The sequence below is a fragment of the Trachinotus anak genome, unplaced genomic scaffold (assembly GCF_046630095.1).
Source record: "Trachinotus anak isolate AG129_WGS33_773 ecotype Australia unplaced genomic scaffold, CSIRO_AGI_Tana_v1 ptg000028l, whole genome shotgun sequence".
Taxonomy (NCBI): Eukaryota; Metazoa; Chordata; class Actinopteri; order Carangiformes; family Carangidae; genus Trachinotus; species Trachinotus anak.
The window spans coordinates 3,563,558-3,584,444 of record NW_027273879.1 but is presented as its reverse complement, the minus strand read 5'-3'; the positions used below and the strand labels follow the sequence as shown (position 1 = coordinate 3,584,444).

Sequence of the window (20,887 nt, the reverse complement as noted above, 5' to 3'; positions counted from 1 at the left end):
TACCTGCAAGCATCTGCACACAGGGATCTCTGGGTTTCATTCAGCTTCACACTGAATGAGACAATACGCAATACGCATATTTCTACCACACATCAAAAGACCATTTTCCCTACATGAGCAACAATTTGGACTGAGCGACATAAAACCATGCATCACTATTCCAGCCTGTAACATTGAACTTTATGAATGTGCAGCGTTGGACCAAGTTCAAAGGTATTTTTTAGCAGCAATACTTTATCATTACGAATAATTAACTCCACTTATTATGTATTTACTTTCTTTCACTTTTTAAAATGTTATCATCTTTTGTTCTTTTTCTGTATCTGTTTCTCAGTGCTTTCCTCTCACTCCACTCTCAGTACTCATGAAGGAACAATCGTCCTGTTCCTCAACTTTGCTGTTTCTCCACTGTTCAACCTGTTGAACAAACAAAGCTTGTTCAGTGATGAGTGATGGAAGGCACATCGATCATGTACCTGGTTATGACAAGTGATATTTGTGGATGACAGTTATTTCCTGATGAAAAAGGTTGTTGTGTAGTAATGGTTCAGCCAACTGCTATTACTTTAGTTGGGCTATACAACTTTTTTTTTTTTTTTTTTACAATACTCAGTAGTTAAAATTTATAATTCCAGGTTTTAGAGGATTTTTTTTACATTGCTAACACTGGTAAATAAAAGGTCGCAACACGAGGTTGTTAAATTAGTCATTGTTACAGTTATAACCAAGATCTGCTTTTTATTCCAAACTATAATTGAAGAAGCCTATTCAAATATGTTTTTATACTGCATATTTATAATCTCTATCTATAGATTTATGCCTTGTCCTACAACAAGGATTAAAATTTGCAAAATATATTCTGTCTTTCATGCATCAGATTCCTCATCACATAACCAGATGCCTATGAAACTCAGTTACTCCCATAATGGAACATTTGAGAATCACCCAAGGGTGTGGTCCCCCTTTCTGCTCCATCTACAAAACACTGAAACTCTGTGACAAGCCTCAGTGACCAAGAGAGAAAGAGGGGGGAAAAAAAGAAGGAAGAAAGAAAATCGTCCCAGTTTCCTCTTTTATTTAAAAGGTGTAACTGTCCCTCAGCAGATGTTTGTTTGATTATTTTAATTATGTTTTGTACTGTGATTGGGGAGCACAGCCATTCTTAACAGTAATTTGGGGATTTGTCACATGAATGGAAAGAGAAATTACATAATTATGTATTTGGACAGCTTTAATAATGTTCACGTTCACATGCAGGCACCTTAAAATCCTGTGCTTTTAATTCTTAGAGCTGTGGGAATAGTTCCTTTTCATCCTGCCTCAACATAACTATTCTTCACTCTAGAATCAGTGAAGTTGAGGAGAAAGGGTTTGAAGTTTTCAGATACAGAGATAGTTGTAAGGCTTTTCATTTTATGCCTTTTTAGGCTGAATGTCTAATTTCAAATCATTGCCATGGAGCCGACATACCTTTTGAAATGTACTATATTCTGCCTTTGGCTCATCGTTATGAATGGGACAGACACACACACACACACACACACACACACACACACACACACACACACAAAATATGCTATTTTAGCTTTCCTGTCTATTTAGCTTGTCAGTATTATTTTGATTTACAGTTTTTATTAGTGTCTCTCCAGCTACAATTAATATTCACATTGAAACCAATATGAATTATCTTACAAATTAATTGATTAATGGATAAATAAAATTTTACCTTTAGCTGCCATTGGCAGTGGCTATCTCACCAGCAACTGTAGCACCTCGCTTTACTTGCAGTTGACTGTATCTCTGTATTGCAAGTGACACAAATTTTTATATGTTAAAACACAAATCAAAAGTTGGCTTCTGGTCTTAACTCAGTGTTTTAGCAATATGTCATATGTCTACTGCATGCTGGCAGTAGCCTATGATTGTGTGTTTTTTTTTTTTTTTTGTTTGTTTTTTTGGACGTTTACATATCATGCCAAAAATTAAGCTCAAACTCATTTCGTAAGAATCAGCATCATCAGCTGAGACACATTCCCCAACAGCAGATTACTTCATTCATATGCTGAGGGAATTTGAGAATGAATCAGGTAAAGCTTGTTTAGGCCATAACTTATATGTGCCAGTATGGAGCCTATCATATTTTTTCACATTCATATTTTAACTAATTCAGCAGCTATGAAACTATAGCTTAAATGACGACAGTTTCAGCAAAGTTTCACAAATGCTTTTGGTCTACAACCATACTTATCAGTTTATTTTTTATTGTCTTGATCTTTTCGTTGTCTAAAGAAAATGACATCGCAGGCTTGCATGCATGGCTGGAGTATAACAGGGCAATGGAGCGCCGCCACGCTCAAACATAGTGACAGTGTTATCAGATAGAAAAACCTAGTGTACCATTAAAATTTACAAAAATAATAAAGACCTGTGTGGTATGTTATGTTGGTATTGGTATTCACCTGAGGTCATTTATGGAACCATGCATACTGTATGTAGAACAGGGCTGTGCAGAAGGTACAACCAGTTTCAGTGGTTTATGAAAACAAGAATCAGCAACTGGTGCTGAGTGCGACTGTGTTGGCAGTGGTGCACATACAGTATGTAACAGGGGATTTCTGTGGAGAGAATTGAGTCTCAGTGTTGGTGACAAATGCATGTCTCATGAAAAGTTCGTTGTTCACAATTACATTTCCCATCTTACAAACACCAACCAATCCCAGCAAATGTAAAACTATTTTCCAAAGAAATACAATAAAAAGCTTCCTGTGCATTGAAATGGTAAAATAGTCGAAGCGCACAGTTTTCACGTTCCGCTGTCATAATGAAGAAAAAATAGAAAACATAACTTTTAGAAAACTATCTTACTTGCACTCTTATAACTGTTTCATGCAATGTTTTATCTTGATACAAAAAACTGATATACAGCGAAAATGAAATGCATTTCTATCAAGTTGTGCTCTACAGTTGAACTTGAACTAGAATGGCAATAAAGGTGACACTGCAAAATGCAAATTCTGCATAGCACATTGCACCCATCCTGCGATGACTCTGATTGCACAAATATGCATCACGTGTTTGTGTCCTCAGGTGCATGAGGAGAAACTAAATCTGTATCTCTCTTACTTACAAACATTACTCCATATCACTAGTAGTGGCCAATAACTGTTCTTTCTTGGGTTGGTATTGTAACACTGACATTTTAAATCAATTAACGGGCAAAAGAAAACAGTAACAATCTCAGTTCATCAATACTGCAAAGGAAGTCCATTTTACTTGTCTTCAAGAATATCTCACTGTTCATTGTGTACAATTCCAGTGTTTGTTTTTTTTTCATACATTATTGTCAGGCTATTGTACATTGTGCATAGAGGCAAGAGATTTCCTAGCTGTGACTTGACACTTACATGTACTGCTACTCTGAGCTAAAAAGGGTGTAACATCCTCATCTGAATCGTCTCACTGACTGTGACAGAGAGACAGGAAACTGCACAGTGGGTGGTAATCTAGGTAATCACCTAAATTAGCGTGAGACACATAGCTTCCTGGAGCATTTAACATGTTTATTGTGGTAGTCGTCCAGAACAGGACGTTGTTCTAGCAGTCATGGGACCGTCGCCCTCTGTGCAACATGATACATGATGGCCATTGTTGCATCGTAAGACAGTGTGGTATTTAAAGCATCCGGGAATTAAGTGAGGTGAGAACAATGAACCTTTCTGTTCAATTTTCTTTTTTTATTACTGTCATTATGTCCGTGTATCCACCTGCACAGACAGTTGCTGGAAGAACCTGTTGCCCAGGGTTGTAATGTGATTTGTTCTGCAGCTAGGTAGCAGTGAAGGACAGATATTTGTTTAAATAATAATATATTTGAAGGGTAATGAATAGCATTGTCATTTCTCATGACTGAATATGAATTAAACTTCAAGCCAGGCTCCTCATTACTCTAACTACCGTTTGGTCAACACACTGGGTAAAACATGTCTGAATATCAGTTTAGCTTTGCACTGAATTAGTCAAGAGTTCACCACTTCACCACACAGTGGAGCTGTGGCTCAAGCTTTCTTATTGCTCTGTTTTTGCTGCACTGACACGCCTGTGTGACATGACATGAAGATTAGGGCTGGATGTGGGTTGTAATATTCCCTATGTTTAATCTTAATTGAAAACCTGCAGCTGGTGCCTGCACATGTTTTTATATTTCATAGTGTATATGTTTGGTAGTGATCTGAGGTAGGAAACAAACAAATGGAGAGGGTTCTTATTACTCTTGCAGTTCATGTTGCTGATTTCATTTTCTGGTCATAGATAACATTTTGCATTTCTCCTGTGTTTTTCTGCCCCAGCATCCGAAGAAGACTGACTCCAGCACACTGGAAATGAGGAGCATATCTGGCTTAACAAAGTAGTTGTGCTGCCTCGAATCAACAGACCTTGTTATTTCTGTAATGGAACTTTTTTTCCCTGAAAACATGGTTGAACCTCACTTTTGTTTTTGCTGTGACATCTTTAAAAAGCAAAGTCAAAACTGCTGCTGCTTCCTCTGCTTCTCTTCTGGAAGTCAACAGGAAGGTAAATTATAATTTTAGAGGCAAATGGTTAGATTGACACTAGATATGTTTGGTGAACTGCTGCAAAGGTCATGCCAAAGAGAGACTCCAAATGTCAAACACCCGTCTCTGAAGTTTAAGCCTTTGTAAGATCTGACGGATTGATATTCTCTTCCAGACTCGAAAAATGTCATTACTGATATTTTACTGCAGAATGTACTTTTGCTTTTCCGATAATGGTAATTGTGCACTGATGGGCATCTGTGGAAGACACTGACTTAGTCATATGAACTTCTGATGTGCGCATGTGTGTATGTGCTTTGTTGTGTAATTGTACTGGGAGCTTTATTTCCAGAAAATAAACCTGACCTTTTTTTTTGCCCAAAGTGCCCTTTCAAACCAAGATCGAATTTCGAACAGTGATAACCACCTGAGGCACTAAAAGCAAAAGGGGCTTACAAGCAGTTTGGAGGGTATTTGTAATGTAGCAAATGTCACCATTTGCATGTCAGTGATTCTCTAAGGCAAGCTACTGCTTCACCAACCACACCAATAAATGTCCATTCTTGAGGTTTTTCACTGGAAGATACTTTTTTTTTTTTCAATTATCAGTAATATTGTCTCTAATGGGGTGGCTACTTGAGTGATATAGTCCTTATGATACAAATTATTAAACACAGGTCATGATCAAGGAGCAAGCTGAAACAATTCTTAAATTAGGTCCAGAGAGGGCGTTAAACATTTGTGCACCAGGAGCATGCTGGGAAACAAGAGAAGCTGACAGGTTTGGAAGAGGCGTGCACAGGTGATGTTCCAAATCAAAGCAACCTTTTTGGATGACTGTAGTGGTACGGCCTGAGCCGGGAACAGTGAGGGTGTTTGCTTAAAGTGAGGAGAGCTGAGATTGATTGTATTTTAAAGTCACTGTGTAGAAAAGCCTCGGTGAAAATTAGCTAAGAGTGTTTTCATACACAGCATTTCAGAGGGCAAGAGAAGGGGGGTCATCTTCCACGTTGTCCTCTTTGATGCTACCACTAAGGAGCGCCAAAACTGGAAATTTTCTATCGTGAAGATCATGAAATGCTCGATATGTAATGTTAGCTATATGTTAGCTTAGCTTAACATAAAAACTTGAAACGGAGGGGGGGTGCCTGGCCTGGCCTGGCCTGACCTGGCCTGGCCTGGCCTGACCTGACCTGGCCTGGCCTGACCTGGCCTGGCCTGGCTCTGTCTTAAGGTAAAGAAATCAGTTTACCAGTACGCCTGATTGTTTAATCCAGGAATCTCTCCCTGACAAACTCGTTGTGACAACAAGGAAATCACTGCGCTGCTAAAATTAGTCCGGCACATAAACCAAAAAAAAAAAACCCATGTCCTGTAATTTCTGCTCGTTGTTTTTTGTTTGGATTAAACAGACAAGTATTAATGAGTTAGTTTTAGAGGTTATGGTTAAAATAAGCTAAGCTAACATTCTCCTGGCAATAGCTTTATATTTAATGATCAGAGTAGCATTGTTCTCTTGCCTAAGTCCCAGCAGGATAATGAATAAGTGTATTTCCCAAACTGTTAAACCACCACCACTGAAGATCTGGAATTATCTGAAAATGTCCTGAAATTAAATTCTGTAGCGGGATTTTAAACTTATTCAATTCACTTTATTCACACATTCAATATTCAAGCCTATAGTAAATCATCATATTTCCATTACAATAACTCTGTAACTCTCAGACATAGAGGTAGCAGCAATGTCCCTATAAAAATTTGCTTCAAAACATACAGTTGGAAGAAATGCACATCACTATTGTCAAAGTTCACTGTAAGTCACAGTGTTCTGTATAATCTAATTATTAACAAACTCATTTTTTAGTCAGGCAATCATCAGGTGACATGACAGGAACACACAAGAAGACAAGTTTTAACACTCTCACAATGTGACACAAACATCTGATCTTGTAATGCCACCATTGACAGTATTTTTAACAGCACTTTTATTGATTTGTAACAGGTCTGTATTTGGGTGTGTGTGAGAAGAAAATGTGCCTCCAGCTCAGGAAACCTGCCAAAGTGGCATACACAGTTCTTACAAATAGAATAAAATTGGAGTGGATGAAAGTGGGTGTGAATGCTTTTTGATTTGATGGTGACTTGAAAGTTTTTTCCACCTTAGACAGAAATAAACACGGCCCCTTTTTCAAATACCTCTTCAACTTAAACTGCCTTTTGTTGTTTGTTTTTTTGTTTTTTTCCTCTGAGCTGAGTTTGTCACACACGCGACATGAAGGAAATCGTTTTGTGCTTCAGGCAGAAATGAAAGCGCCTCCTGGAGTTAAGTGAAGCTGAATTCAAAAGCAGGTAACATGATTACCTTCGAAATGGTCCCTGCTACGATGAGGTGCCTTGTCTTCGTGATTATTGATTGATGGCTTACTTGTTATCCAAAAAGTGGTGTTAATTAAAGAGATGTGAAACATCCTAAACTTCAAAAGATACAGGTGTTAGGCGAGAATGTTACTTGCTGCAACATCTTCATAAAAAAACAAAAAGAGATGAGCTCATGCATCTTCATTGGTTGGAACATTGGAAAGTTTGACCCTTTCCTCCTCCTCCTCCTTCTGCTTCTCCTGCACTTCTCCTTCTAAATGGTGTCCAATCATTAGCTGGTACGTCAGCACACCCACCACTGCACCCAAGAAGGGGGCACAGATGGGCACGAAGAACCAGTAGGTGTACGCACTGTAAGAGAAGAATTGAAGGGAAAAAAAAAAAAAAAAAAAGTGGTGTTTCAGAATTTCTTTTCAATTTACCTGCTGTAACAGACCTAAGTTAAATATGTGTGCATTTCAGAAGTTACAAAGATGGAGTGTTATAGACAAGAAACCAAGTGAGCCATGTCAGTAGTGAGGGTTACATACTATGTTTTAAATAAGCATTTCAAGGCTAATCAGCCTTTAGAAACAGCTGTATAATGTCTTCTGTGGCTCTGGAGGGAGCTTTTTCTGAAGCTTGAAAAATAACCCTGATAAATGTCTCCTGACACTTTGAATGTTTTAACAGAAAGCTTGCATTGCAAACTGGAGATGTGTGAAGCTGTGCGAAAGAATTTGGCATTGAAGCAAGGTGGGTATAAAGGTGCTACTTAGTGGCATTATGGGAAATAAAGGACCCTGTGTTTTTGGACCTTGAGCTATCCAGGGACTAAAAGTCAAGACTCACCTGCCTCTGCTGCTTCAAATTATTTGCCAGTGTGTGTGTTTGTTTTTTTTTTTTGTTTGTTTTTTTTCTTTCAACACCAAACACTAAATCACTGGAGTAGCCATGTAAGTATGTAGGAAAATGTTTCTGGCTTCACTTGTTTAATTTCTACTCATCACTGGTTGGTTTCTTATAAAAAGAACATGAGCTATAGGCCTGAAAGATTTTCTCTTTATCATTCTTCCACCACACATTAGCACAGCATTACTGCGTTCGTAAAAGTACAAAGATATATTTAAATTTGTACTTCTATTTTGTAAGACGGTCATATTTTCTTTAGGTTTTCCTTAAATCTCACCATTTCTAATGTGGGGTTTGGGCATATAGAAAAGATACTAGTGCTTTTCAACGATGAACATGTTTCACGATGGCCACAGTGGCTGCTGTTTGTCATCTCCTCCCCAGCTCCACCCAGACTTCCTCCACTTTGAGCACATTTGAATCTACTGGCTCTGTGTACCGACAGGTGAAAGGTGGTTAGTGCTAAAATCAAATCCGTTCTTCATTACATCCCCTGATGGTCCAAATCAGTGCTACACTCACGTGAAAACCTCTCCACCCCAGCCTGCAAGAGCTGTGAAGACGCGTGGTCCCAGGTCCCTCGCTGGGTTGACAGCATACCCAGAGTTGTAGCCCATTGACAAGCCGATGACCAGCACCACAAAGCCTACAGTGAAGGCCTCCAGACCTGGAGGGATGGGATTGTTGTGTGGATCAACTATGGCCAGGATGCACACGATCAATGCAGCTGTTCCAATAATCTGAGATGCACAACAGGGACAGTGATCCATTAATACTTTTATTTACATTAGTTTAATGTGATCTTTAATTTGATTCATTAAAAACAAAATAGTTCTGCTGTTGCATGAACAATCAGAAGAATAATTTAAAAAGTGTTTTAAATAATTCTCCTTGCACAAACCTCAGTTTTCCTGCATTTAATCACCTGTAAGAAGTTGCGGAATAGTTGAAAGACTCTGAGACTAAACCTGTCAATCATGTCAACTGTTTTCATCAGAAAACTGTCTGCAGATGTAGTGCTTCCTTCAGTTCACATGGTTGCATCACTACAGGTCTGAACTTGTGAACCATCAGCTTCACACCCAGTGGATGGAAATCGTATAGATAACCGCACATGCTGCCACATGTCAGGATCTATATGAGAGCTGCAGCAGCGAGTAGCCACTTTAGCCAGCAGGGGCAGCGCTGCTAAATAATGTAACAGAGCTGCAAAGAGAGATTTTCGTGGCCAACAAAAGCACAGAGGTAGTCCCATTTCAGTGACAACAGGGGTCTTGAAAATTTCTTCAAAGATGAAGTGAGGAACAAAAACAGTCAACAAGAGAAAAGAAGCTGTTTAGAGTGTATGAGTGTATTTTGGCAGAAATGTAATATCATACCATTTGCTGATGATTGTTAAGCATGGCTAACATACCAGCTTATGGTTGGTCCTCTCAAATGTTTGGTAGAGTTTTAAGTGTGAAAAACCAGTTGCACTACATAGTGAGACATGTATGTGGAGGTTGGAAAAAAAGTCAATTTAGGTTTCATTTCACCAGACTCCCCCCCTATTTTCTGCGAACTTTTCTGATTTTCTTTACACAGTCTTTACATTGAGATAATACACTTTGAAGTAGATAGTGCTCTGGTGCTGCTGCCATGGACAGATTATGAGACAATGGGCCCCTGAGAATAGACAATAGGGTGCAGCCGTTGAGAGGGTAACAGGTGAGAATGTGGTAGAAAGGTTATGTATATGTTATGGTGCTGACTGACTATTAGCAGGACTGTGGACTGTATGTGTAAAGAAGTGAGTGACTGGGGGAATTATTGTAAAGTGAATGTTGTTATTCTGGGTTATGTTATTTTTTTTTATATCATTTTGATTACACTTGTTTAAATATATATTGGCATTAAGATGAAATTATGCACAGAAATACACAAACTGTGTCCTTGGCAAGATGCTAACGTGGTCCTTTCTCTATAATCCACAGTTTGTATGTTGGTTACACAGTGCATCCTTAGCCTCCCATACAGAAATGTAATATATGACATGCATGTCCATATATCAAGAGTGTGGTTGCAATAAATGTCAATCATATTCTTATCACATATATACATCCTCTGGATATATGTTTACAACATATGTTAAAAATATCTATATGATGAATTTGTATGATATAGCATGTTGTGACCATATATGTTGACAATATATATTTAATTTATATATGCAAGTTTATTAAAGCAACATTCATATAAAACAATCTATATGCTTATATATGTTTTTCTTATTAATTTCTCATTAATTTTAAACATGTCTATCTTCCCATTCTGGGAAAGTGTCCCAGATTTTAGGAGCTCACTGTAATATCAACGTATATTGACAGGCTTTGGGATGGAAGTGTATTTACACTGTATATGTCTACTATATGAGCATACAAACACACATACATATTTGTATGGGCTCGACATATATGTCAAGATTTGAAATTATTCCAATTTCCAATAGGTTTCATATATCATTTTTACATATGCCCAAATGTAATATATGAAATTTCCATATATGCACATATAAAATAAAAGCATGAGTGTTCCACTTGCTGTCGGTCCAGATTTCCTTCAGGTCTTGTGCCAGTGTCAAATTGCACTGGCGAAAGCGCCCCCTACAGCACATGTTGACAATATGGTATATCAACATGTTGACTTGTGTTTTCCTCTGCTCAGACCATCAAACAAAAAAATGTTCTGCCTTGTGGGCTGAGGTGCACACTCATATCTCTCTAAAATGAAAATGTCACTCACACTCACGCTGTTGTAGGACTGTAAGTTCTTTTCGAGATACATACGCGTCGGCAGCAGCAGCAGGATTAAGTGTGTTATCTTCTGACACACCGGGATCTACCTGAACTTCTTTTTTGTTCGCACTCACAAGCTGCTCTGCACAGACTCAGAGTTTAGACTGTGAGATGATTTTGAATAGTAGCACTGACCTGCTCATTACACTGTGTGCTGCTTTTACTCGTTAAAGAGGATAAGAGGAGCTGAAGTGATGTGATTGGCTCTTAGGCCATCACTGGATTGCCAGATTGCCACAGAGTACTTCTGAGTAATGAGAACTTTTGGGCTCCAGCAGCGAAGCAATACCAGTCCTACACACTGCTATGTCTGCAGAACACTTTGTCTTCAGAGGAAGTGACTCAGCCATGTTTCTCAGTCACCCATCTCTTCAAAGCAAAACCTTTATTTGAGTCAGTGCTGCAGTCTCTTCAGCTCAACCTGACATGCGTCATTGTGACCTCAAGTGTTTCATCAAGTCTATGATGGCTTCCATTTTTTACTTAAATTGAGGTTGTTGTCTTCATAGAACAGATGATGGACAGCTGTGTACTTCTTTAGATGTGTAATGATATATAATAATAACAATTTTCACTTAATAGAAATGCTTAAAATGCTTGAAAATATGAAGTCGATATTACCTGATCAAAGAATCCATTTAGCAGGGTGAGATGTCTGGATGGATATGTAGCAAAAATTCCAGCTGTGGCATTCTTCCCCACCACAACCAGCTCCCCATGACCAAAGTCCCATAATGCATCTGTTGAAACATTGTGCAAATCACGAAAAAATATTTTAGCTTTAATTAAGTTTTATGCATTTTAGAACGAGAGCTCTTATGGGAACCTAGACAATAATTTAATTCCAATTTACACTGTTGTTTAGTTAAGTCCGAACTTTCCTGACTGGTGGTTATTTTAGTGATAAAACATTCTGACTGCTGCCACACTGAATAAAACTAAATTCTATCACTCAAGTAACATGCAATGTTTAGGTTAAATTTGTGAAATGATGCATGTGGCAGAGACACAGTTGACAGCTACTGCAAACAGTAATCCACTAGGTGTTTCAGTTTCTTTTTTTTCTGCTTCCTTCTTGGTTAGATAGCTGCTGTCAGCACTGAACGGGAGCCAGGGATGCACAAGCATGCAGAGAGGTATCACTATACAAGCATGCAGACAGCTCAAGCATACAGAGGTCACAACAAACTGAGATACATAACACATCACTGCATAGCAGAGCAACGCATGACACAACATCAACAGAGATCCATGAATTTATGAATGAACGCCCCACTGTCCCATAGAGAGCTGAAGATATACTCCTGAGTCATCATGTAACTCAGTGTATTATTTTCTCTTTCTAAAAAGCAAAAGGGGGACTGGAGATTCATATGAGCTCAATGGACATCTACTATTGTGCTTAACAGTAAAATCTGAACACCTTAATAAAGCTGTTGTTTTTTAAAACAGTTGTTTTTAGCCATGATTGCTGCACGGCTCTGGAGATGGCTCTGTCATATGGTCATGGTCAGTCTGTTGGTCAGTCACCTGCTCTGAGACTGAAACATCCCAACAACTGCTGGATGGATTGATGTACCACATTGTACAAACATTCATGGGTCCCAGATGATGCATCCTTATGATTTTGGTGATCCTTGACTTTTCCTCTAGCATCACCATGAGGGTGACATTTGTTGTTTTGATTGCACTGTTTCTAGATTTACTGGGATTGCCATGAAATCTTGTACAGACAGATGGCTAAACTAAAATGTTTAATAGACATTATACCTGTTCAAATCGAAAGCATCGTCATTGTGAGCATATTAGCGTCCTGTTGTTGTCTTAGCCTTGAGGTGCTTTTTTTTTTTTTTTTTTTTTCATAATGGCTAAATGGATATTGACTGTACGTTAACCAGTCGCTTCCAAATATGGGGCAAATTAGTCAAGTACTGCACAAAAAGGTGCCGGTGTAGATGCTCCTTTGTTCACCGACGTGTTTGCTCAGAGCAAACAACCATTTGGCTTTGTTCAGTCTGTCAGGCAGGTAGCTACAGCATGTAGTAAATCTTTAAATGTCAGCATCAAGCTACTGTATTCTGAAGGTTCACTTCTGTGTTCAGGTCCCCGGGGGTCCATCCAGCTTTTATCCCATCTCACAGCCTGCGTAAACTACTGAGTGTACCACTGACAACAGTTTTGATTTGTTTAAGGATAAGAGGCGCACAACTGGTTAAACACCGACATTTTCATTAATGTGAGGATCCTGCCTCAGTTTCACACACCGGAATACATGGCAAATATGATCGCTGCACCCAGGAAGGCCCCAAGAGTCTGAAAGAAAAAGAACAATGGGAGCTTCTTCCAGGGCTCTCTCCCAAGTAAACACAGTGTGAAGGTCACCGCTGGGTTCAGATGACCACCTAAAGATGAGAAAAATATAGAAATCATGGTATATTTTTATACATGTGTCAGATTATTTCTTATTCCCAGTGAGGAAACAAACAGATGGAGACTGCTTTATCTCTAGTGCATACAGTAGAGCCAGACAGAGGAGAGGGCTGAGCATACCATACAGGCTATCCAGTAATTGCAGCCTCATGCAGTAAAGTCCTGTTAGGATGGAAGGTCTCTGTGACACAAATTAAATTGGAAAGATGAAAAGATTCAGAAAAGTATCCTTTTTTTCTAACCTTGAAGGGGGAAGGAGCTGCTCTGATGGCACACTCATGTGGGTGTCTCGCTTGCATTCGTACCTTAATCGTGTCAGGGTAGGAGCTATCTAATTATAAGAGCTTATTTTCTCAGCTGCAATGTGTATTAGAGAGGGACATCCTCATTATAAAGAAGTGAGCAGGAGCAAACTACAGAACCCTTTGTAGTGATGCTGCTTTTGACAGAAGATACCGGCATGGAGGATTGACTCGCTCTCTTTCCTTTCAATTACACACCATGTCTTTTTTAAGTTAAGGGGTAAGTGTCCCCTCCTTCTCTCTGTGTGTCTCTTTTCAACTTTGCATTCTTCTGGCCACTGCTTCCTCCTCTGCTTCCCCTGCTGCCTCCAGCTGTTGTTTGCCAGGCGAACACATCAGTGTGGTAAGTACTGCACTTCAGACAACTGCCAGTTTACCTTTACTTGATATTTAGTGTCTGTCATGCTATCAGTCATAATGACTCCTTGTTCTGCTGATGGAAGAAAAAAAAAAGCTGAGTCTAGAGGAAACACTCTTTGAATGAGCAGTGATACAAATGACTGTAGCTGTGTGCTTTTCTTATAATAAAATTTTCCTCCCTTATGTGTATATATAAAAATAATCATTGTTAAATAATTGTGCATTTATTCCGTTTAAAACACCAGTAACAGAAATCATAATAGACTTATTCGGTACGTAATTCAGGCAAGTGGCAACCTCCAGGGCTGAAAAATGATGGCAACACAGAGGTGCCAAAAACTGCAGTTCCTCTAATGGCCACGTGAGGCTGGCTCCAAAAGTGAGTCAATCTCTATAGACTATCATAGACTCTCATGTTAAAATGTCCGACTTTACAGCAGAAATGAACGGCTTTGGTCTCTTTAGGTCTCTTCTTTAATTTCCTCCTTTATTACAATTGTACAGGGGTTGAATTTTTCATGACTCACCTATTTAAATTTTATTAAGGCTTATTAAGCTTATAACTTGTGTATAATTGAGGGCGTGTTGTTGAGTGACAGGTGGGTGAGCGTGTGCTTGCCACAAATCAGCATGCACCAAAGTCTCCACTCCCTCTATGCCCCACCTCTTTTCCCATTTTTGGATTAGAGGTTGGTGAAGTCAGGCACTGCCAAGATGACAACGGCAGAGCAGCCCACTCTGAGCTTCAAAACCACTCTTCAGAAACATATGGGTGACTATATTTACAGTCTATGGATTTGGAGTAGTGCTGTGTAAAAATACAGCGACAATTTCATGTTTAGAAGCAATTCTGGTAAAATTAGAAGTTGTGTCGATAAAACAATGTTCAGCATTTTCATTCGCTGTAAAAGAGAACGGAAGATTTTTACAGAAAATTATGTTCCTGAAATACAGCAGTGTATCCTCACCTGAGACCTGTCCACTCACAAGGACGCCCAACGTTGCGGCAAATCCAAAAGCAAGGTTAACAGTGAGGAATGTGCCATGGGAACCTCGGCTTAGCACCAGCTGTGCTACTGCACCACAACCAAACATCTGGATAGACAAGAGAAAACAATTCAGACAAACAATCTGGAGTTAGTTTTTTTTTTTTTACCTACATATCTTACCCTAACCCTTTTTTAACATTTCCCAACCATACATTTTACTATTTCGAAATCCAAACAGAAATATGTTGTCAAGTGAAGTAACAACCCGCAGACAAAGTTATTTTTGTGGACAGACAGTAGTAGAAAAACTTCAAAGAGAATAACAAAGCCCCACAGAGGCCTGACCTGGAGTCAGGTGTCCAGCTGAGTCTTGCTTTTTGTCTTATCCAGGGTGTGTCTCTGTGACCTCAGAGGTCATGCGTATGTTATGGGTGGGCTTTGTGTGGGACTATTGATGCAGACAACAATCTGACTCCACCTGCAGAGCCCTCCTCCACGGAGGTCTGGCTCTGACCGCCGAGGGGACCCGACTGCCAGCGGAGCAAAAGGTATCGTGGAATTAACAGATCAGTCACACCTGGGGAGCTGAATAACAAATGGCCTGTTGGTTCACTGTTGGTGCCCTCTTCTGATATTTTTGTTGTCTGTGGGTCACCATGAGAAACAGAGGGATTCCAGGTTTTGTTTTGCACTAGCTAAAAAATATTTTTTAAGAATCTTGTGGCTTCCTGGTGTGTTGAAATAGGTTTCAATGAGGACAACAGATGCTGCATGAAGTCTGTCATTAGTATTAGAATAAGGATATAAAACATTAAGGTTGTAATTTAAATGCAGGGAAGAAAATGAATGCAGGAGATAATTGATGGAGGAGTCTTAGGTGCTTCAGCTTTAAAGTTCTTAAGAATAAAGCTGAAATTATTCAGTGTTTCATCTACAAGAGCAGAGATTTAATGGGAGGAGAGGAGCAGTTAAAGTTTCTTTACCTTTTAGCTCTACTGTAAAAGCCTCTGAACATCAAATCAGTCTTAAAAGGCGACCAGGTGAACCTTACAAAAAACCAAATTATTCGCTATTTTGTCACCACACGACTAAACTTCTGCCAGACACGATAACATCGTCACCTCTTCCTCTAGAAAACACATTGGACAAGGAGGAAGCAGAGTCCCTTGGGGCGTGTTCAAAAGATCTTTTACTCTTTCCTCATGTTGAGCTGAAAAGGCTTTAGTATATGTTCTTGGTGAGAAAATTACATCTTGCAAATTGTTAATCATTTAACATGATGTGCTGATGTGTGTGTATATATGGATAAACTGTAGACAATAATGATTTTGTTCACCATGTAGCATCTTTAACTGTTGGTTGGATTCATTGATCTCAGGTACATTCAGAAGCACTGCTTTAATTTCCTTTTTTATTACATCTGTGTAGGTCTACATATGTCTTACTTCTTGAGGTGATGTTGTGTTTTTCTTTCATTGATAGGCTACCAAGAAAGAAGCCAATCACTGCTCACAAAGTATACGGTACTTTTACCATATGATAGGTTTCTAAAATATACAAACACACTTTTCATTAACATTTCACATAGTAAGTTAATATTTCATTTCCTCAGTTTCCTAAATAATACAATAGCACAGAATACATTCCCATTAGAGTTCTTTTTATTGAATAGTAGCAGACAATAATCTGAATAATCACAAGATAATCCTCTATATTAAATTCTAACTACTTTATTCTGGGCATAATAAACATTCAGTAATTTTGCCTTTCCCATTTTCACACAAACAAGCTGATCCCCTCAGCATCCTGCAAGATTAATGCAAACATACTCTGTACTCACCACCAGAATGAGGGTTCCCAGGCATTCAGCCAGGGCCTGGCGGAGGAGCACATGTCGGATCTGAAAGGTCCCTGCCAGTTTCTCCAAAATGTCTTTCTGTTTCGCCATGATGCAGTTATAATAAGATTATCTTGAGGTAGGCTCTGTGGTCTAATAATGAATGTGTGTCAGGGGCTGTGCATCAGCTTTTAGGGGCCTCCTGAGGATCCCACCCCTCTTAGTGAGAAAGAAGGAAGAGCTCGTTCAGACTGCCTGCCTCTCTTAAACACATTTCCACCCATTTCTTCCCAGTTTTTGAGGCTGAAAGTAACTTTTACAAGCGTCCATACCCTGCTTTAAAATCATATCCAACTCCAATTAAAATGACATTCTTTTTATGCTACCAGATACACATAAGCTCCAATGTTTGTTTGACAAATGCTACAGTTACAGGAGTGTTACTTTATGGTTAGTATGGGTGGTGTTGTACTGGATAATGTGCTTCTCATGTTGATGTATCAGTAATTCTATTATTTACGATCATGTTTGGAACAGATATGATTAAATTGAAATTTATTAAAATTAAAATGTGTAATTGTATACGCATCTCCTCCAAGTTGTATGATGTGTACGCTAAATAATTTTTAAAAAATGTAAGTCAGGTAAGTGGTGCAAATTTATCAAGCACAGCAGTTCATCCTGAGGGACATGAAATGACCCTCTCCCATATTGAACTCTCTTCACCAGCACTTCACACTCACAGCTGTGGAGGGCTCTCCACATTAAGGGGTCATGTATAAATAAACAGGTAAACTGTGGGATGCACACAACACCCAGCACCATAAGTGAGAAGAATCAGTCGCCATGGATACTGAGAGAAACAGTGCTCATCCAACACAATAGGCGCTATTGTGTTGTAGTTGATTGTAAATGTGCTACTTCCTCATCACCTAACAATGTTTAGGTCCATGTTGGCTCTTAGCAGAAGAGAGTCAGCGTGTCCTTGACATTGTGTTACATTGTGTTACATTGTGTTACTTTAAATGCAGCATTTCACACTGTTGTATGTCCTCGTGCCCTTGAGGATTCTTGGACTGTGGACAAGAAAGATATGTGTGTTTGCACATGTTGTCACCGTCAACAGCCTCATAACAGGACTGAATTCCCTTTAAATCAAATAAATATTCAGGGGTTTTTTTAATTTATTTTTTTATTGTTGTCCAAACCCAACTTCAAAAATCTGTGAGGAAAATATAAGAAAGCTTATGTGGCCAGAGTAATATTTGCAAAACCCTTCTGATATTTACTCCATTCTACATGTACATAAAATTTGAAATGTATAAGCATGAAATTTATATACATTTCTAAGCACTTGAAGATACGATCAGAACTAAAGCATATGTCATAAAAAGAGCTAATAAAAATAAATGAACTTGTCAAAATTTTCATATTGACATTTAAGATGTATTGATTACCAAACCTCAATCATGCACTGGCAAGCAAAACAACATAAAAGCTGCTGGTAGCTGCTGTTAGCCTCTGAGCTGCACAGTGAATGAAAGCATTAATTAGTGAAGATGAAAAGGCAGAAAACATGCTTTCATTCAGGATCCACTCTTCTGACAGTTTCTCTATTTCTGATGCAGTTACAAAAAAACAAAAAAAACATGCCATAGTCAGCCTGTTACACTTGCACAGCTTGTTCTGCGTCCACACAGCTGCTGGAAATGAGAGCTAGCTTAGCTCCGTTTTCATATATAGCCTAGCTTATTAGCTTAGCCTGCACAGGAATGGATGTTTCCAATGAGGCTTCATTCAAATAACCACCTGTGCTGCTTTACGCTTTAGTTATGGTATCGTCTAATGTTACGTAGCTGGATGTTTGGCTAACTGCTGCGTCATCTTCTCAACGTGATGAAACTGTTCATAAAGTCAGCCTAACATTCGACCACGTGGCCACAGTGATGACTGATGTATGTAAACATGCCCCCGAAGGAGCGGTGGTTACGTAACCTTCGAAACGAGTGCTGCAGTACTTACACCTCTGGTTTTACTGTCCGCTTACACCACCCAGTCGCTGGTTTGGGACAATCTTTGGTGAAGCCTCCACAAATGTTGTGTGTGGAAGCAGAATCAATAGGATGAGGCCAGTAGTTAGAGTTAGAGTACCTCTGTGATGTGGAAGAGGTGGAATAAAAATGTCAAGTATCTCTGCTGCTGCATCGGCTTTGAGCTTTTTTAAATGTCCATTGCAAATCCAACAGTGTTATATTATTGCAATGCTGTGTACTCTTTTAATTATTCTAGTTTATGTTGAGGTCACATATTTCTAAATAAAAAAAAAAAACTGATTCATCAAATTCCACAAGCTAGCTAATCCAGCCTTGTGCTGCATATCATGATTATCTGCGCAGGAGGACTGGCAATGAAGAGCTCGACCTTGCAACTGACTTGTTTAAATTTAACTTAAGTGTTGAACCTTCAGGTACTAAAGCACCTTGTCAGTGTTGATCTATGAAGAAAGCACATGGTGTGTGTGTGTGTGTGTGTGTGTGTACTTATACTTTACATTTGTGCAATCCTCTTCAAGTAGGCTAAAGTGTTATCATTATCTCAGAGTAATTAAGATGCTCACGTCTCCTGCTTTGTTCAGCGTATTAGGGCTGTGGGACTGGACAGAGGACACGACTGTGATGGTTTATCTGAGATATTTGTTAAAACTAGACTGACTTGCTGTTTTGGCACAATGCAGAAACAACCCCCATGATAACCTCAATTAACATATTTATTAAAATACTGCTTAATTTACTGATCTAGGTATTTATCTAAGATTTTTTTTTTTTTTTGCTTCACCACTGTTTTCACAATATTCTCTCATGAGGCTGCTGTCTTTGTTTTTGCTTTTTCTGTATTTTGTGTTGTGGACTCACCTTGCTGAGGAAGAGATGTGCAAGGGTATGAGAGCCAAAGCAAAGTTATATCCCCCTTGGTAAAATGTCAGTGAGCTAAAATAATAAAAACCTGCAGTATTTGTTGAGGAAGATGACTTCATTTTAATGAGATTTAAATATGTTTGGTATTTGTGAAAATACACCCTTGAATTTATTAAGAATAATTGTATTCCTACATCAAATATAAAAAAGTGTAAATCTTGTTGCAGCTTGATTTAGAACCAGAAAAGATTTCTGACTCACAAACGCACACAAACACACACACACGCCGTCATCCGTCAGGACATGTAAGACACAGCATGTCCCAACCAGCAGGCTGCCACTTCTGCTAAAACTCTGGGTTTGTTTAGCCAAAGCCTTCTGCGTGCAAGATAAATTGATTTTGAAAATAAAAATCACAGTGATGCTCACTCCGGTTACTCCACCGAGCCTTTTGTCACACTGATTATGACTGTTTGTCTCTCTGATATTGACCCGCCACTGCCAGCCACAGCGAGGGCAGGGTTAATCCCGTCTTTGTGCTTTTAAAAATTAAACACACATGCTCCTGATTTATATTTTATATTCCTGAGCTGGATTCATAATGCATCATGTTGTGTTCTGTGTGGAAAAAAAAAAAAAAAAAAAAATCAAAGGTCATATATTGTTATTTATAAAACAAGATGTAATGTGTTTCAGTGGGACAGCTGCGTTTTTATGTGGTTGAGTTAGAGGGGACAAAGGTAAGAGACAAAGATGAATGGGTATAAGCTTATTATTTACATAGCCATGATTATGCCTCGTGTATACTCCACAGCTTCCTCTGAATAAAATGAGTTTCCATTATCGGAGGATCGTATGAAAATTCACGGCTAATGCTGGAAGGTGCTCAGTGTGTGTGTGGACACGGTCAGGAGAGTGGCACTGCATTAGCATAACATCAATGTCAAGCTTACATCCCTGAATCGAGCTAATCAGTATTCCTACTGTCATATTAGCGTGGCACTCTGAATCTCAAACACAGAGGTATCTGGTAATATCACCAATCAGCCACCGTGTCTATATATGCTGCAGTCACACTCTAATGGAATTTTAAAAAAAATGCAACTCTGCAGCCCAGAAGGGTAAAATATGAACAAGCAAAGGCTGGAAGGGGTGATGTACTGTAATGAGAGTGCACATTATCTCTACTTTTGTGAGTGGGACAATGGTTATGTATCTTCTAGTAAAAGCTCCAGCAGCATGTAGTGTAGTGCAGGTATGACTGTGGCTACAGTACAGCAAGCTTACAGGTGGTTGTTTTGCCCCCTAAACCGATCTGAGGGGCTTTTGTTTTGCCGACATCTTGTTGATGGAGAAAGAGTCTAGTATGGACGATATGTTCACAAACGTGTCAAACA

General features: G+C 39.0%; 1 protein-coding gene across 2 annotated transcripts; it reads right to left on the bottom strand.

The window, feature by feature from the left end:
- Window positions 1-5,938: 5,938 nt before the first annotated feature.
- LOC139611775 (aquaporin-3-like) lies at window positions 5,939-20,538 on the bottom strand. Of its 2 annotated transcripts, none has more exons than XM_071466689.1 (6): window positions 16,579-20,538; window positions 14,718-14,844; window positions 12,922-13,059; window positions 11,279-11,397; window positions 8,346-8,563; window positions 5,939-7,283 (listed from the first exon to the last, which is right to left on the bottom strand). In XM_071466689.1, the coding sequence occupies exons 1-6, from the start codon at window positions 16,684-16,686 to the stop codon at window positions 7,103-7,105; spliced, it is 891 nt and encodes a 296-aa protein (XP_071322790.1). In that variant the 5' UTR covers window positions 16,687-20,538; the 3' UTR covers window positions 5,939-7,102. The 2 variants fall into 2 exon arrangements, with proteins under 2 accessions (XP_071322790.1, XP_071322789.1); XM_071466688.1 differs by lacking the exon at window positions 16,579-20,538 and adding an exon at window positions 15,084-16,175.
- Between the last annotated feature and the right edge of the window lie 349 nt (window positions 20,539-20,887).